General features: G+C 46.8%; 1 protein-coding gene across 1 annotated transcript in view; it reads right to left on the reverse strand.

The window, feature by feature from the left end:
- SHCBP1L (SHC binding and spindle associated 1 like) overlaps positions 1–16874 on the reverse strand; it is a 130849-nt gene that overhangs the window by 50561 nt on the left and 63414 nt on the right. The window contains exons 4-5 of the mRNA XM_040408804.1: positions 15536–15622; positions 5060–5278 (exon numbers count right to left, since the gene is read on the reverse strand). Of these exons, the coding sequence (XP_040264738.1) occupies positions 5060–5278; positions 15536–15622 (306 nt within the window). The remainder of the gene's footprint in view (positions 1–5059; positions 5279–15535; positions 15623–16874) is intronic.

Here is a 16874-nt window from a genome sequence, read left to right on the forward strand (position 1 = left end):
GGAGCGGTGCTATCTCAGGGCCCGTCCCCTGGTGAATGGTGTCCGTGTGCTTTCTTTTCGAAGAAATTGTCTACTGCAGAAAGGAACTATGATATTGGCAACTTTTGGCTATTAAGTTGGCTTTTGAGGAGTGGCGTCATTTTTTAGAGGGGGCGGTTCATCCCGTCACGGTGATTACTGATCACAAAAACTTATTATATCTGGAGTCTGCTAAACGTCTCACCCCTAGACAGGCTCGGTGGTCGTTATTTTTTACTAGGTTTAATTTTGTAATAACCTATCGCCCGGGGGCAAAAAATACTAAGGCGGATGCATTGTCTCAAAGTTTTCCTGGAGGGGGTGATGTTGAGGTACCAGAGCCCATTTTGCAAAAGGGGGTGGTGGTCTCTGCATTACACTCAGGTTTGGAGGGGAGGGTGTTGGAAGCTCAGGGGGACGCCCCGGCCTCCTGCCCCTCGGGTAAACTGTTTGTGAAAATTTACGACTGGAGATACTAAAAGAACACCATAACTCCACACTGGCAGGACACCCAGGTAGTAGGGCAACCTCTGAGTTAGTGTCTCGTCGGTTCTGGTGGCCTAAATGGCGCCAGGAGGTGTTGAATTTTGTGTCTGCATGTGCTACCTGTGCTCGTTCTAAGGTAGATCATACTCGTCCGGCAGGGCGTCTTTTACCTCTGGCCATCCCCAACAGGCCTTGGACGCACCTGTCAATGGATTTCATTACGGATCTACCAGTATCAGCGGGGAAGACTGTTATTCTTGTAGTTGTTGACAGATTCAGCAAAATGGTGCACTTTATTGCTCTTGCCGCATTGCCTAATGCTAACACACTGGCTCAGGTTTTTATTGACCACATCGTGAAGCTTCACGGGGTCCCTTCCGATATTGTTTCGGATCGTGGTACCCAATTCGTTTCTAAATTTTGGAAAGCTTTTTGTTCTCGTTTAGGGGTTCATCTGTCGTTTTCTTCATCTTTCCATCCACAGTCCAACGGTCAGACTGAACGTACCAATCAAAACCTAGAGACATATTTGAGATGCTTTGTTTCCGAAAATCAGGAGAAATGGTCATCTTATTTACCGTTAGCCGAGTTTGCCATTAATAATCGTCGTCAAGAATCCACCGATAAGTCACCATTTTTTGGTGCGTATGGTTTCCATCCTCAGTTTTGTACGTTTAGTGAGGGGGGGCCGTCTGGGATTCCCGAGGAGGAACGATTTGCGTCTTCACTTTCTTCAGTGTGGCAGAGTGTGCAAGAAAGTTTGAAGAGAATTGGTGGTAGATACAAACGTGCGGCTGATAGGAAGCGCTCTGAAGGTCCGGACCTTGGGGTGAATGACTTGGTGTGGTTGTCTACCAGAAATATCAAGTTAAAGGTTCCCTCGTGGAAATTAGGTCCGAGATTTATTGGTCCTTATAGGGTAATTAAGATCATTAACCCGGTGGCTTTTCGTCTGGAGCTACCTCAGACTCTAAGGATCCATAATGTTTTCCACAGATCTCTGCTTAACAGATATGTAGAACCTCCTGAACCATTGCCACTACCGCCTCCACCGGTGGTTGTTGATGGCAGTCTTGAGTTTCAGGTAGAAAAGATTGTTGATTCACGATATGTTCGCCGCTCTCTTCAGTACCTGGTGCACTGGAAAGGTTATGGTTCCGAAGAGAGAATGTGGGTTCCAGCATCAGAGATAAAAGCGGACAGACTTATTTATTGAATAATATATGAGCATAACAAAATGAATGACTGACTATTTTTCCCAAAATGAGGCTTCATTCACACATTCGTGGAACATGGTCCGTGAGATACCGGACTGGCATCCTGCTTAGTGCAGAGTGAACGGTGTCATTGGTTGCTATGACGCCGTTCGCTTTGTGCCGCCGCTGCAGTACAGTAATACAGTACAGTAATAGCAACCAATGACGCCGTGCGCTCCTGCACTAAGCAGGATGCCAGTCCGGTATCTCACGGATCGTGTTCCATGGACGTGTGAATGAAGCCTTAGGCCCCTTGCAGACGAGCGTTCTGGATTCAGTCCGGATGCGTTGCGGGCGGGTTCAGGAAAACCTGTGCGAGATCGCACGCAATTTTTCTGCGATTGCGTTGTTCAGTTTTTTCCGCGAGAGTGCAAAGCGTTTTAATGCGTTTTGCACACGCGTGATAAATAACTGAATGTTGGTACCCAGACCCGAACCCAGACTTCTTCACTGAAGTTCGGGTGTGGGTTAGGAGTTCTGTAGATTTTATTATTTTCCATTATAACATGGTTATAAAGGAAAATAATAGCATTCTTAATACAGAATGCTTACAAAAATGTCGATTGAGGGGTTAAAAAATAAAAAAAAATAACTCACATTATCCACTTGATCGCGCAGCCAGCATCGACTTCTTTCTTCTTCTTTCAGGACCTGCAAAAGGACATTTGGTGATGTAATAGCGCTTCTATCTTCATTCAGCAGGACCTGCGCTGACATCACCGCGCTCACCACGTGGTGAGCGCAATGATGTCAGCGCAGGTCCTTTTGCAGGTCCTGCAAGAAGAAGAAAGAAGACAATAACGGCTGCCCGAACAAGTGGATGAGGTTAGTAATTTTTTTATTATTTTTTAACCCTCAATGGACATTTTACTTAGCATTCTGTATTAAAGAATGCTATTATTTTCCATTATAACCATGTTACTAATACGGTGTTGGACCCCCTTTTGCCTTCAGAACTGCCTTAATTCTATGTGGCATTGATTCAACAAGGTGCTGATAGCATTCTTTACAAATGTTGGCCCATATTGATAGGATAGCATCTTGCAGTTGATGGAGATTTGAGGGATGCACATCCAGGGCACAAAGCTCCCGTTCCACCACATCCCAAAGATGCTCTATTGGGTTGAGATCTGGTGACTGTGAGGGGGCATTTTAGTACAGTGAACTCATTGTCATGTTCAAGTAACCAATTTGAGCTTTGTGACATGGTGCATTATCCTGCTGGAAGTAGCCATCAGAGGATGGATACATGTTCTCATTCTGTTTACGCCAAATTCGGACTCTACCATTTGAATGTCTCAACAGAAATCGAGACTCATCAGACCAGGCAACATTTTTCCAGTCTTCAACAGTCCAATTTTGGTGAGCTTGTGCAAATTGTAGCCTCTTTTTCCTATTTGTAGTGGAGATGAGTGGTAACCGGTGGGGTCTTCTGCTGTTGTAGCCTATCCGCCTCAAGGTTGTGCGTGTTGTGGCTTCAAAAATGCTTTGCTGCATACCTCGGTTGTAACGAGTGGTTATTTCAGTCAACGTTGCTCTTCTATCAGCTTGAATCAGTCGGCCCATTCTCCTCTGACCTCTAGCATCCACAAGGCATTTTTGCCCACAGAACTGCCGCATACTGGATGTTTTTCCCTTTTCACACCATTCTTTGTAAACCCTAGAAATGGTTGTGCGTGAAAATCCCAGTAACTGAGCAGATTGTGAAATACTCAGACCGGCCCGTCTGGCACCAACAACCATGCCACGCTCAAAATTGCTTAAATCACCTTTCTTTCCCATTTTGACATTCAGTTTAGAGTTCAGGAGATTGTCTTGACCAGGACCACACCCCTACATGCATTGAAGCAACTGCCATGTGATTGGTTGACTAGATAATTGCACTAATGAGATATAGAACAGGTGTTCCTAATAATTCTTTAGGTGAGTGTAGAACATGCTGCGATTTTCACGCAACGCACAAGTGATGCGTGAAAAACATCCCTCATGTACAGTCGTGGCCAAAAGTTTTGAGAATGACACAAATATTAGTTTTCACAAAGTTTGCTGCTAAACTGCTTTTAGATCTTTGTTTCAGTTGTTTCTGTGATGTAGTGAAATATAATTACACGCACTTTATATGTTTCAAAGGCTTTTATCGACAATTACATGACATTTATGCAAAGAGTCAGTATTTGCAGTGTTGGCCCTTCTTTTTCAGGACCTCTGCAATTCGACTGGGCATGCTCTCAATCAACTTCTGGGACAATTCCTGACTGATAGCAACCCATTCTTTCATAATCACTTCTTGGAGTTTGTCAGAATTAGTGGGTTTTTATTTGTCCACCCGCCTCTTGATAATTGACCACAAGTTCTCAATGGGATTAAGATCTGGGGAGTTTCCAGGCCATGGACCCAAAATGTCAACGTTTTGGTCCCCGAACCACTTAGTTATCACTTTTGCCTTATGGCACGGTGCTCCATCGTGCTGGAAAATGCATTGTTCTTCACCAAACTGTTGTTGGATTGTTGGAAGAAGTTGCTGTTGGAGGGTGTTTCGGTACCATTCTTTATTCATGGCTGTGTTTTTGGGCAAAATTGTGAGTGAGCCCACTCCCTTGGATGAGAAGCAACCCCACACATGAATGATCTCAGGATGCTTTACTGTTGGCATGACACAGGACTGATGGTAGCTCTCACCTTTTCTTCTCCGGACAAGCCTTTTTCCAGATGCCCCAAACAATCGTAGAGAGGCTTCATCGGAGAATATGACTTAGCATCAGTCCTCAGCAGTCCATTCACCAAACTTTCTGCAAAAGATCAATCTGTCCCTGATGTTTTTTTTTTGGAGAGAAGTGGCTTCTTTGCTGCCCTTCTTGACACCAGGCCATCTTCCAAAAGTCTTCACCTCACTGTGCGTGCAGATGCGCTCACACCTGCCTGCTGCCATTCCTGAGCAAGCTCTGCACTGGTGGCACTCCGATCCCGCAGCTGAATCCTCTTTAGGAGACGATCCTGTTAATACTGAGCATCGGTACAGGGAGGAGGAGACGCCGGGGTTTCTCAATGGGCGTCTCCTTCTCCTTGGCTGTGCCGCGATCAAATCACAGCGGAAAGCATCCTCCCTGTACCGATGCTCAGGTGGGACTGTTCCTCAATAACAAGTAGGTCTTCATCAGCTCCTTCAAAAAGAAGCTATGACCTATTAAAATAATGATACTTATTACACCCAATAACCCCCCCCATCACAAAAAAAATTATTAAAAAAAGCATTTATTGGTTGTGTAAAGTCCTAAAGTGTATCATAAATTCGTTTTTACCTGAGCCGTAAATATTCCCACATTTTCAATAAGCCACTTAACATTTGGACTTCATAGAATTTATGCCAACAATCAACAGCTTCTGAAACTGAAGGGTCGTCCTTTATCTTACTCTGAAATTCAATTAGTTCTAAATGCTTGTTCCTGTATTTCTCGAGAGTTTTCTTAAAACGCTGAGCAATAGGAAAAGGAATGTTTCCATCCTGAATGTCACCATACCTATAACAATAAACCTAAATTTAATCTATTTCATAAAATCAGCTAAAGAGAAACATATTACTATTGTAGAACTACTAGCTATACATTGTAAGTTCCTTAAAGGGGTTATCGGATATATAAAATATCCCCCCCAATGTCCGGGCCCCTTGTGTGGATTATACTTACCTGCTCCCCGGCATATGCGTTGCTCCAGATCCCTGCATGGCTGCCGCTGCATCTCCCCGTCATTTAGATCAAAGCATCCAGCCGGGGGGGAGGTGTTTCAGGGGTGCACCCAATAGCAGGCCACGACGGAGACGAGCCTCAAGGAAGTATAATTTATCTGCTCCCTGCCGCTCTGTTCCTCCTCTATGCTATGGGTCCTGGGCTATTTTCACTGCACTTCCAGTCCCCGTATATCAACCTCCTCAATGGACAGGGTCAATTGCACCGCTGCAGCTAATGACTTGTCTCAGCGGTGAGGTATCCCCAAATGGCACGTGTCCTAGCAGTGATGCGATTTTTGTAGGATAAATAGTCATTTTCACAATTTTTTAAAGGGCTTCTGTCAATAGAAATAACATTAATAACCTGGCTGACATTAGCGATGTGCCTAATGTCAGCTGAACCTAACTAGCCCAGTCCAGTTTTAAACATGCTCCCGTTACAGCAGAAATGTTACTTTTATTATATTCAAATTAGCCTCAAGGAGCAGGAGGGGGCCTTGCTCGTTTCTCCCATCTCTGTCCACGCCCTCCAAAACTTCATTGACAAGCCTAGGCAGCGTTCACGTCCTCCTGCCTGACCCTGAGTGCGGTGGAAATATTGTGCCTGTGCCGTTTGGTATTCAGCGCAAGCGTAGTGGAGGAAGGACCCTCGCTGGCTGCCGACTTCCTTACTGCGCCTAATACGTCACAGTACTCCCGGAAGAAGACACCAGCCGACATCGCTCTGCAGAGAAGAAGGAGGAGACGGCCGTGACATTGCTGGATCCTCCTTTCTGGTATGTATTTCTCTCTTTGGCCAACGCCTCATTCCCACTGACACCACCAATAATAACCAAGAAGAAATTAAAAAGAACATCAAATAAATATTCTATATTTTATACAGTAACCAACACTATATCACCAAGGAACAAAATTACTATGCTCACATTATATATAATAAATATATACATATATATTTTATATATTTCAATATATATACAGTACAGACCAAAAGTTTGGACACACATTCTCATTCAAAGAGTTTTCTTTATTTTCATGACTATGAAAATTGTAGATTCACACTGAAGGCATCAAAACTATGAATTAACACATGTGAAATTATATACATAACAAACAAGTGTGAAACAACTGAAAATATGTCATATTCTAGGTTCTTCAAAGTAGCCACCTTTTGCTTTGATTACTGCTTTGCACACTCTTGGCATTCTCTTGATGAGCTTCAAGAGGTAGTCCCCTGAAATAGTTTTCACTTCACAGGTGTGCCCTGTTAGGTTTAATAAGTGGGATTTCTTGCATTATAAATGGGGTTGGGACCATCAGTTGCGTTGAGGAGAAGTCAGGTGGATACACAGCTGATAGTCCTACTGAATAGACTGTTAGAATTTGTATTATGGCAAGAAAAAAGCAGCTAAGTAAAGAAAAACGAGTGGCCATCATTACTTTAAGAAATGAAGGTCAGTCAGTCAGCCGAAAAATTGGGAAAACTTTGAAAGTGAGGGCTATTTGACCATGAAGGAGAGTGATGGGGTGCTGCGCCAGATGACCTGGCCTCCACAGTCACCAGACCTGAACCCAATCGAGATGGTTTGGGGTGAGCTGGACCGCAGAGTGAAGGCAAAAGGGCCAACAAGTGCTAAGCATCATTGGGAACTCCTTCAAGACTGTTGGAAGACCATTTCAGGGGACTACCTCTTGAAGCTCATCAAGAGAATGGCAAGAGTGTGCAAAGCAGTAATCAAAGCAAAAGGTGGCTACTTTGAAGAACCTAGAATATGACACATTTTCAGTTGTTTCACACTTGTTTGTTATGTATATAATTCCACATGTGTTAATTCATAGTTTTGATGCCTTCATAGTCATGAAAATAAAGAAAACTCTTTGAATGAGAAGGTGTGTCCAAACGTTTGGTCTGTACTGTATATATATGTATTTCTCGCTCGTATCACTGGGGGACACAGGACTGTGGGTATAGCAGTTTGCTGCCACTAGGAGGCGACACTAGGCTGAAAACTGTTAGCTCCTCCTCTGCCAGCTATACCCCCTCCAGTCTGGAGAGAGCATATCAGTTTTTAGCTTAGAGTCATAGTCAGATGCAGAACTCCCTGCTTAGCAGGGTGGCTTCCTTTGATTTTTTCTTTTTTTTTTTCTTTCTCCAATTTAACATCTGGATGGGGAACAGAGTCGCATTGCCTCTCTGTCTACCCGGGGAGGCTGGCCGGTGTCGGTTGTCCCACCGCCCTGCCTCCCCTCAAGAAGAAAATGTGGACCAGGGCAGCCTCACTCCCCTGCTTCCCGCCAGCGCAAGGGCCACCTTTTCTCCAAGCCCTTCCCTCACCAGTCCCCTGCCACTTGTGTGCCAGCTGAGAGAAAATGGAGAACCACACTCTGAAAGTTCCGGTGCCAATCAAAGGCTAAAATAGCCACATTCATGTAGCAGAAATGGAGGCACTCAGGTTTTTGTTGCATTTAAGAATTTTTTTATTCATGCATTATTTTCATATTCCAGTTGCCCAATCTATGCCGAAATCAGAAAATAGAAAAAGCTGACCGGACGTTTCGGTCGTAAACGGACATTCCTCAGCGGTCATAAATTATTTTATCTGTGAACAGGTACATAGGATATATCGTCATTGACAACCAGTATGAAATACATAGAAAAATGAAAATAAAAGAATTGATGCATAATATAGACATTACAAAAAATAAAAAATATATACAGTGCATAGAGGAACAATTTGATATGTATCAGGAGGTATATCATATATACGTGATTGCAGACATAATTGTGAACAAAATTTGATTGAAATATAATGCCCATGATTAAGAATAAAGATATGCTGATGGCAATCAACTTGTACATGATTAAAGATAATGGCAGGTTCTGGTATCAAATTGATGGGATTTCCCATGATCATAACCGACTCCTCCTCTAATATGTGATCTACAGGCAAAAACTTAAACCGATCTAGCTGTCAGCATTTGCAGGTGCTTATCTCACCCTCAATAGTTCTGGCTAGAAAATCAGCGGGTTTGTGGAAGAACAACAATAAAGTAGTGTTAGATCATGTACATGTGCATATCATGTATAACAATGCAAGATAATTTAAAGGGAACCTGTCACCGGGATTTTGTGCATAGAGCTAAGGACATGGACTGCTAGATGGCCGCTAGCACATCCGCAATACCCAGTCCCCATAGCTCTCTGTGCTTTTATTGTGTCAAAAAAACTATTTGATACATATCCAAATTAACCTGAGATGAGTCCTGTCCCTGACTCCTCTCACACACAGGACTCATCTGAGGTTAATTTGCATATGTATCGAATCATTTATTTATTTTTTTCACAATAAAAGCACACAGAGCTATGGGGACTGGGTATTGCAGATGTGCTAGCGGCCATCTAGCAGCCCATGTCCTCAGCTCTATACACAAAATCCCAGTGACAGGTTCCCTTTAAGCATTAATGAAAAAAATCACATTCGCGATTGAGACCGTGCGGTGAGAGAGTTCCCAATTTGTGGATCCAGAATGCCTGTTTTAGAAGGAGTATACGATTGCCTCCTCTTCTCGGTAAATCAACTTGTTCCAGAATCTGGTACCGTATTTGGGAGACCTGGTGTTTCATTATAGAAAAGTGATATGGGATAGGCAGTAGCGTTTGGCCCTGCCATTATCTTTAATCATGTACAAGTTGATTGCCATCAGCATATCTTTATTCTTAATCATGGGCATTATATTTCAATCAAATTTTGTTCACAATCATGTCTGCAATCACCTGCAATCATGTATATATGATATACCTCCTGATACATATCAAATTGTTCCTCTATGCACTGTATATAGTTTTTTTATTTTTTGTAATGTCTATATTATGCATCGATTCTTTTATTTTCATTTTTCTATGTATTTCATACCGGTTGTCAATGACGATATATTCTATGTACCTGTTGTTCACAGATAAAATAATTTATGACCGCTGAGGAAGGTCCGTTTGAGACAGAAACGTCCGGTCAGCTTTTTCTATTTTCTGATTTCGGCATAGATTGGGCAACTGGAATATGAAAATAATGCATGAATAAAAAATTCTTAAATGCAACAAAAACCTGAGTGCCTCAATTTCTACTACTTGTGTGGCAGCGACTGTAGAGATGGCCCTGCTGGTTTATGATGGAAGGGCGAAGAACACAGATGAAGGCAGGTGAGTATATCCCTCTTCTGTTCCCCACCTCCCTCTCCAGTCTCAACCCTCTGCCTGGTCCCAGATTTGGACGGCAGGTATCGCAGGAGGTCATTAGGAGGGGGTAGTGATACCACTACTTCAGGTGGACGCCATTCGCGCCGCCGCTGGTCATGCGGGGGTTAATTATTTTCGCGGGCCCGGCTTTAATTGGAGCCTAGGTGCCTGGTGGCTCCGCTATTTAGGGCACCGGGGGCGCTGTTCTTTCTCCCCAGCGCATCATTCTGCCCTCCCCTCCCTCGCCGCTGGGCCCTGGTGCATGAGTTATTCTGGGAGTCCCGATCGTCCTGTTGGGATCCCGATGCGCCGCAGAGTGAGTGGCGAAACATGGCAGGGGGGCGTGGCTAGACGGCAGCACACTGCGCTCGTCAGTTTCGCGCCAGTCATGCTCCTCAGCATCCTGAGGGGGCGGGGTTAGCTTTCCTGCCGCAACAGCACATTCTCTCCTTCCTCCTTCCGCGGATCTCTGAAGCTCTCTATCGGGGAACACAGGACCTGGGTTCGCTGGAAATTCTGGTAGAAATATCGCTACCCCCTCCAGCATTGAGCGCTATCGCAGCACACCATGTCTGACCCAATCAGTACTTCCCCTCAGACCACCTACTATGCATTGCATACACTACTTGCAAGGTAAAATTCCTCTGTGCTCTGCATGCCATGCGCCCAGGCAGGTCCAACCTCCCCCCCCCTCTCCAGCCCACAGAATTGCAGGACCAATCTGTCAGTGTGGAACCAGACTGGGCACAGGCCCTGTCCAGGGCAGTGGAGGACCTATCTAAGATATCCCAATCCACCCTTTATCTCATGGGTCGTTTGGTTGATAAATCGCCACCTGCGCAGTCCGCACCGTCTCAGGGCGTCCACTCCAGGGGCAGGCCTAACAAGCGTCCCAGAGCAGGACACCATTCCTCCTCTGACGCCTCAACATCCCCTCCCCCTCCCGGTTCCCAATCACAGGCGTCCTCCCTCCTGGGAGATGCAATGTTGGAGGGTGAGATTGGATTCGGACTCGGATGTGGATCCGGAACAGTCTTCCCAAATTGCATTCATGGTGGATAGCCTGGTATCTGCCATCCGAAACACTTTCCAGGTGCAGGACGACCTTCCCTCCACCAGCCACAAGGGGGTGTCTTTTCTGTGCTCGAAGCATGCCCCCAAGACTTTCCCCTTGCACGTTGACTTTTCTGTGGTTGTCGCCAAGGCATGGGACCAGCCAGGTATGCGCTTTCTGGTCCCAAAGCGGCTGGACCTGCTCTATCCTTTTCCCACTGAGTGCGTGGCAAAATATTCCTCTCCTCCGAAGGTGGATCCCCAGGTCGCTCGCCTTGCTAAAAATACGGCTATTCCGGTAGCCGACGGATCCTCTCTCCATGACCCTGTGGAACATCGCATATAGTCTCTCGCCAAGTCCGTCTTTACAGACAGTCGCTCAGCACTACGGCCCATTTTCGCTTCTGCCTGGGTGGCCAAAGCGGTCTCGGAGTGGGCCCTCCGTTTGAAACAGGACTTGGTGGCGGATCTCCCAACAGCTGAGCTCCAATCCTTGGTGGTTCAAATCTCTCAGGCAGAAAAATATCTTTGTGAGGCGGCCCTGGACACTGGGGATATGGTCGCACGCTCTTCTGCCCTCGCGGTATCTCTCCGCCGAGAACTCTGGCTTAAAGTTTGGGCTGCAGATTCCTCCTCTAAGCGATCACTTTCGGGCCTTCTTTTTGCTGGGTCCCGACTCTTCGGTACCCGACTAGACTAAATCATTTCGGAAGCGACGGGTGGAAAGAGCACCCATCTTCCACAGCCAAAAACAAAGCGTACATTTCGTCCTAGGGCTTTGGCTTCCCGTTCCCAGTCCTTTTGCCGATTCTCTAGCACCCGTCCAGTGGCTAACATGTCTGCTAGGCCGCCCAAACAGAACCAGCGGAAAAAAACGTCTTTTAAACCCCAACCGGCCGCCACGTTCCTCTTCCGGCAAGCAGTCTTCCGCATGAAGGTGCACCCCCGCCCTCGCGGGTGGGGGGGTCGTCTCCTCCTTTTTCAGGAGACCTGGCGGGCTCACATTTCGAACGCATAGGCACTCGAGGTCATAACCTCGGGTTACAAAATAGAGTTCACATCCACCCCTCCCAACCGTTTTTTCCTCTCACAACCCCCCCTGTTCGGGCTGCAGCATTCTTCCAGGCGGTTCAATCCCTCCTCGCACAGGGTGTGATAACTCCGGTTCCTCTGGAGGAACGATTTAGGGGGTTTTATTCAAACCTGTTTGTGGTTCCCAAAAAAGAGAGCGCTGTCTGCCCGGTTCTAGATCTCAAGGTGGTAAACCGGTTAATCCGTGTTCAACGATTCAGAATGGAGTCCCTTCACTCCGTGGTTGCTTCGTTGGTTTAAGGGGAATTCCTAGCGTCCATAGATATTCAAGACGCCTACTTGCACATACCCATCGCAGCCGCCCACCAACGCTTTCTCCATTTCGCTATTTAGTCGTGCCATTACCAGTTTGTCGCCCTGCCCTTCGGCTTGGCGACAGCTCAGCGGGTATTCACGAAGGTACTCGCTCCCCTCATTGCCCTTCTGTGATCCAAGGGCATTACTCTGCTCTCCTGATCAAAGCTCCGACAGTCGCTCAGTGCGAAGGAAGTCTACGGATCACCTTGGACATGCTCTCTCGCTTCGGCTGGCTGGTGAACCTGCAGAAGTCTCTCCTGCGTCCCTCCACACAGATCAGGTTCCTGGGCATGATATTGAATTCGGGCGCGGTGTTGGTACGCCTCCCCCGGACAAGAGGCTGGATCTTCAGCGGTCGGTGCGTCTTCTTCTCCAGCGCCGAAGCCCGTCAATTCGCAATTGTATGCGGATACTGGGTGCGATGGTAGCCTCCTTCGAGGCAGTTCCATTCGCACAATTCCACACCCGGTCATTTCAACGTGCCATATTGTTGTCCTGGGACAAATCCTCGGATTCCCTGAATCAGAGTATTCACCTGTCTCAACAGGTACAGTCGGCACTCAGATGGTGGATTGCACCTGCGCACCTGGAAGTGGGGAAGTCCTTTCTCCCAGTGACATGGACGGTCATCACCACTGACGCCAGCCTTCAAGGTTGGGGCAGGGTTTTTGCCACCCAGACAGTCCAGGGCGTTTGGTCTCCATTGGAGTCCAAACTGCCTTTCAACATCTAGGAGCTCCGGGCCATTTGGAGGACCGTCCACTCAGGGTACAGTCGGACAATGCCACGGCTGTAGCTTATATCAACCACCAAGGGGGGACCCGCAGCTTTGCGGTGATGAAGGAATCCGCAAAGATCCTACAGTGGGCGGAAGCCCATGTTCCGGTGATCTCAGCGGTTTACATCCCAGGAGTGGACAATTGGACGACGGATTTTCTCAGCCGGACGACGGTGGACCCCGAGTAGAGGTCCCTCCATCCGGAGGTGTTCGAGGCGCTCTGTCTCCGTTGGGGCCAACTGGACGTGGACTTGATGGCGTCCAGACTCAATTACAAGATCTCTTGCTTCTTCTCTCGCGCAAGAGACCCCAAAGCGTACGGCGTAGACGCACCCGTGGCGCCATGGGACGTTTTTTCTCTCCTGTACGTCTTCCCACCCCTTCCTTCTCTGCCTCGGATTCTGCGCAGAATCAGGATGGAAGGCATCGTCCTGATCGCCTCGGACTGGCCTCGCCGAGCGTGGTACTCTGACCTCATTGTTCTTCTAGGGGACACACTGTGGCCCCTTCCACTCAGGGCCGATCTAATCCCACAGGGTCCAGTGTGCCACCAGCGTTTAGATACGCTACATTTGACAGCATGGCTATTGAAACCTTCCTTCTAAGGCGGAGAGGTTTCTCTGATACGGTCATTCGAACGATGATCAAGGCCAGAAAACCCACATCGTCCAAAATTTATTACAGGATTTGGAAGTCCTTCCTGCGTTTCTGTGAGGAACGTGGTCTCCCTCCCAGACGATTCTCCCTTCCTACTATTCTGGCATTTCTTCAGTGCGGATTTGAATTTGGACTCGCGCTTAGTTCATTGAAGGGACAGGTCTCAGCCCTATCCATTTTTTTCCAGCGTTCCCTGGCTGGGTTAGGCCCTGTCAAGACATTTCTGCAGGGGGTGGCTCACACATTGCCTCCTTATCGTCCCCCATTGCATTCTTGGGACTTGAACCTGATCCTGGGCTCGCTCCAGGCTGCACCGTTTGAGCCTTTGAGTGCGGTCTCTCTTCGCTTGCTCTCCTGGAAAGTGGCCTTTTTAGTAGCCATCATGTCGATCAGGAGAGTTTCAGAACTGGCAGCCCTTTCTTGCAAGGAGCACTTTCTGGTGTTTCACCAAGATAAAGTGGTGCTCCGCCCAGTGCCTTCTTTTCAGCCGAAAGTGGTGTCAGCCTTTCATTGTTTTCCCCTCGTTCTGCCCGCAGCCTTCTCATCCAAGAGAGTGGATGCTCCATCGACTTGATGTGGTGCGGGCTTTGAAGATCTACCTGTCCGTTTCTGATCCTTTTCGGCGTACAGACTCTTTGTTCGTAGTCCCTGAAGGTCCTCGCTAGGGATTGGTGGCCTCCAAGGCGACGATTGCCAGGTGGATTCGGTCAGCAATTGCCAAGGCATACCGCTCCCGGGACAAGGCACATCCCCCTGGGATCACGGCCCACTCTACCAGAGCGGTCGGGGCTTCTTGGGCTCACCTTCACCATGCATCTGCGTCTCAATTGTATAAGGCTGTGACTTGGTCCTCCTTGCACACATTCACAAAATTTTACCGGGTGCATTCTCTGGCCTTGGCAGATGCTGCTCTGGGCCGCAGGGTCTTGCAGGCCGCAGTGAAGTAACTTCCGCGAGGGAGTTGTTTTCCATGGGGTTCTGGTTTTCTCTCCCGTGGACTGCTTTAGGACATCCCACGGTCCTGTGTCACCCAATGAGCGAGAAAACAAGTAAAATCTCTTTCTCGCTTAGTTCATTGGGGGACACAGCACCCACCCAATTTTCTTAGTGCGCCATGTAGGAGCAGTTGGTTTCCGGTTGGGACCTCGGTTCTGGTTTGGTCCTAAGGCGGTGTGCGGTTCTAGTTTGTTTTTCAGTTTAATTTCTGCTTCTCCTACTGCTAGGGCACAAACTGATATGCTCTCTCCAGGCTGGAGGGGGTATAGCTGGCAGTGGAGGAGCTAACAGTTTTCAGCCTAGTGTCGCCTCCTAGTGGCAGCAAACATCTATACCCACGGTCCTGTGTCCCCCAATGAACTAAGCGAGAAAGAGATTAATAATAAAGTTTTAATAATGAGGATTAACAGCAGAAACGTAATTTTTTTTACTACACAAACTAAAATCTAAGTAGAAACTGAAAATAAGTTGAAGGGGCAATTCCTAGCTCACACATTCTTGGAGTGCCTACACCTCTAGGGTCCTCACCTGTGGGAGTATGAGGGTCCTGGAAGAATTAATGCCAGTTGCTTTCCCCTTTGAAGTCTATCAGAGTTATGGGAAGAGCTGAGAAAGCATTTCTCAAATCTATCAATCCACCAGTTCTATGGGATAAGCAGTAAGTATGAATCACCAAATGGGCAGTCACATGACCGAGCAGTGATGCGTCACTTGGGGACACGTCACCACTGAGGCCAGTCATTGGCTGCAGCGGCACACACAACGCCATCTGTCTGGAATTTTACATGACAGAGACCAAAAGACCACTGAAGGGAGCAGGTGAGTATCATGTTTTCAACGGGTACAACAGGCTGTTAATGACAGTTAAGAGTCCAAAAACGTGGACAACCCCTTTAATCAAAGGCTTACACAAATAAATTCATGTCAGAAAAATAAATACTTACAATTTGATCCTTTCTTCAATAACGACAGAATAATTTTCACAGTTTTCTTCGTCATCCCAGTCTCTCCAAAGGTAATCAAAAAAGAATCTAAGATAAATACAATGATTAACTGAAGCAAAATGTCCAAACGGCCCAATATCATAGCATGTTAAGCTTAAAAACAAAACTCACACCGGATAATTCTAGCAGTCGAGCAGACAAGTTTAAATCATGGTTGGGGGAAATACTGACACTAAATAAAGGGTGATTCAAAGAAGATGGTAGTTAAAGTAATGCAAATATTTGTATCTGCAAGAACGGGGTCTGTTGTGAAAGTACAGCAGAATTTTCTGAACAAATTTGGCAAATGTGCTCTGTGTAGAAACTGCATTTCGTGCTGGGTGAAGCAATTGGAAACCACTGGCTATTTAGGCCGCCCAAAGACTTCAAAAGAGGCAGTGAACAGGTTTCAATCTGTGTACACGCATAGTCTTAGAAAGTTGAACAGGCTGACTAGTATGAAACAATTCCACAAAAAAAAAAAAAACATGGCTTGTGTACAGTATGTAGTTTATGGGACTGTACAGTACCTATTACGCTGAGAAGCAATGTTAATCCATGTTTTTGTCTTTTTGTTGGTATACTTTATAATGCTTTTTGTTCTCATGGTATCAGCACTCCTCCCATTCGGCTTAAGGGTTTTCAACTGGCAGGAGACTGCATAAGGGTTAATATACAGTGATGGCCAGTTCGCATTGTTCGCCCGCGAACATATGCAGGCTGCCATCTTTTTTCACAAGTCCGGCGAGGCACAGGTAAGCCCTTACCTGTGCCTGTGCGCGAGCCGGTCTGAAAACAAGTGCGGTCAGCGGGAGCAGGCAGTTCCAAAAACAGCCCGATGAAGGCCCCCGGTGGCTGTTCTCGGAACTGCCTGCTCCCGCTGACCGCACTTGTTTTCATGTTTTTATCTGTGCCTCGCTGGACTTGTGAAAAAAGATTGCAGCACGCATATGTTCGCGGGCGTACAATGCGAACTGGCCATCACTGTTAATAAATTCCTACTAGTTCTCGGTTGGAGTCCTGAGAGCTCATGGAAAGTGGAACTTTTGACATCTGTTCACTTTGTGCAATACTGCTTGGTTGCTGCACCTGTGGGTTGGTGGGGCCCAGATCCAAGGGGGCTCAGTCTAACAGCAGGGGTGCTGGTGAACTGCAAGGTCATGCCGCCCGCTGGTGCAGTGTTGTGGCATCAAATTAAAATAGGTTACCAACTCGTAGAGGCAACCTTGATGTGATGACTGGGCTTATGCATTTTGACCAAAACGTATACAAATAACTTGTGTACAGTATGTGGATTATA

The sequence above is a fragment of the Bufo bufo genome, chromosome 9 (assembly GCF_905171765.1).
Source record: "Bufo bufo chromosome 9, aBufBuf1.1, whole genome shotgun sequence".
Taxonomy (NCBI): Eukaryota; Metazoa; Chordata; class Amphibia; order Anura; family Bufonidae; genus Bufo; species Bufo bufo.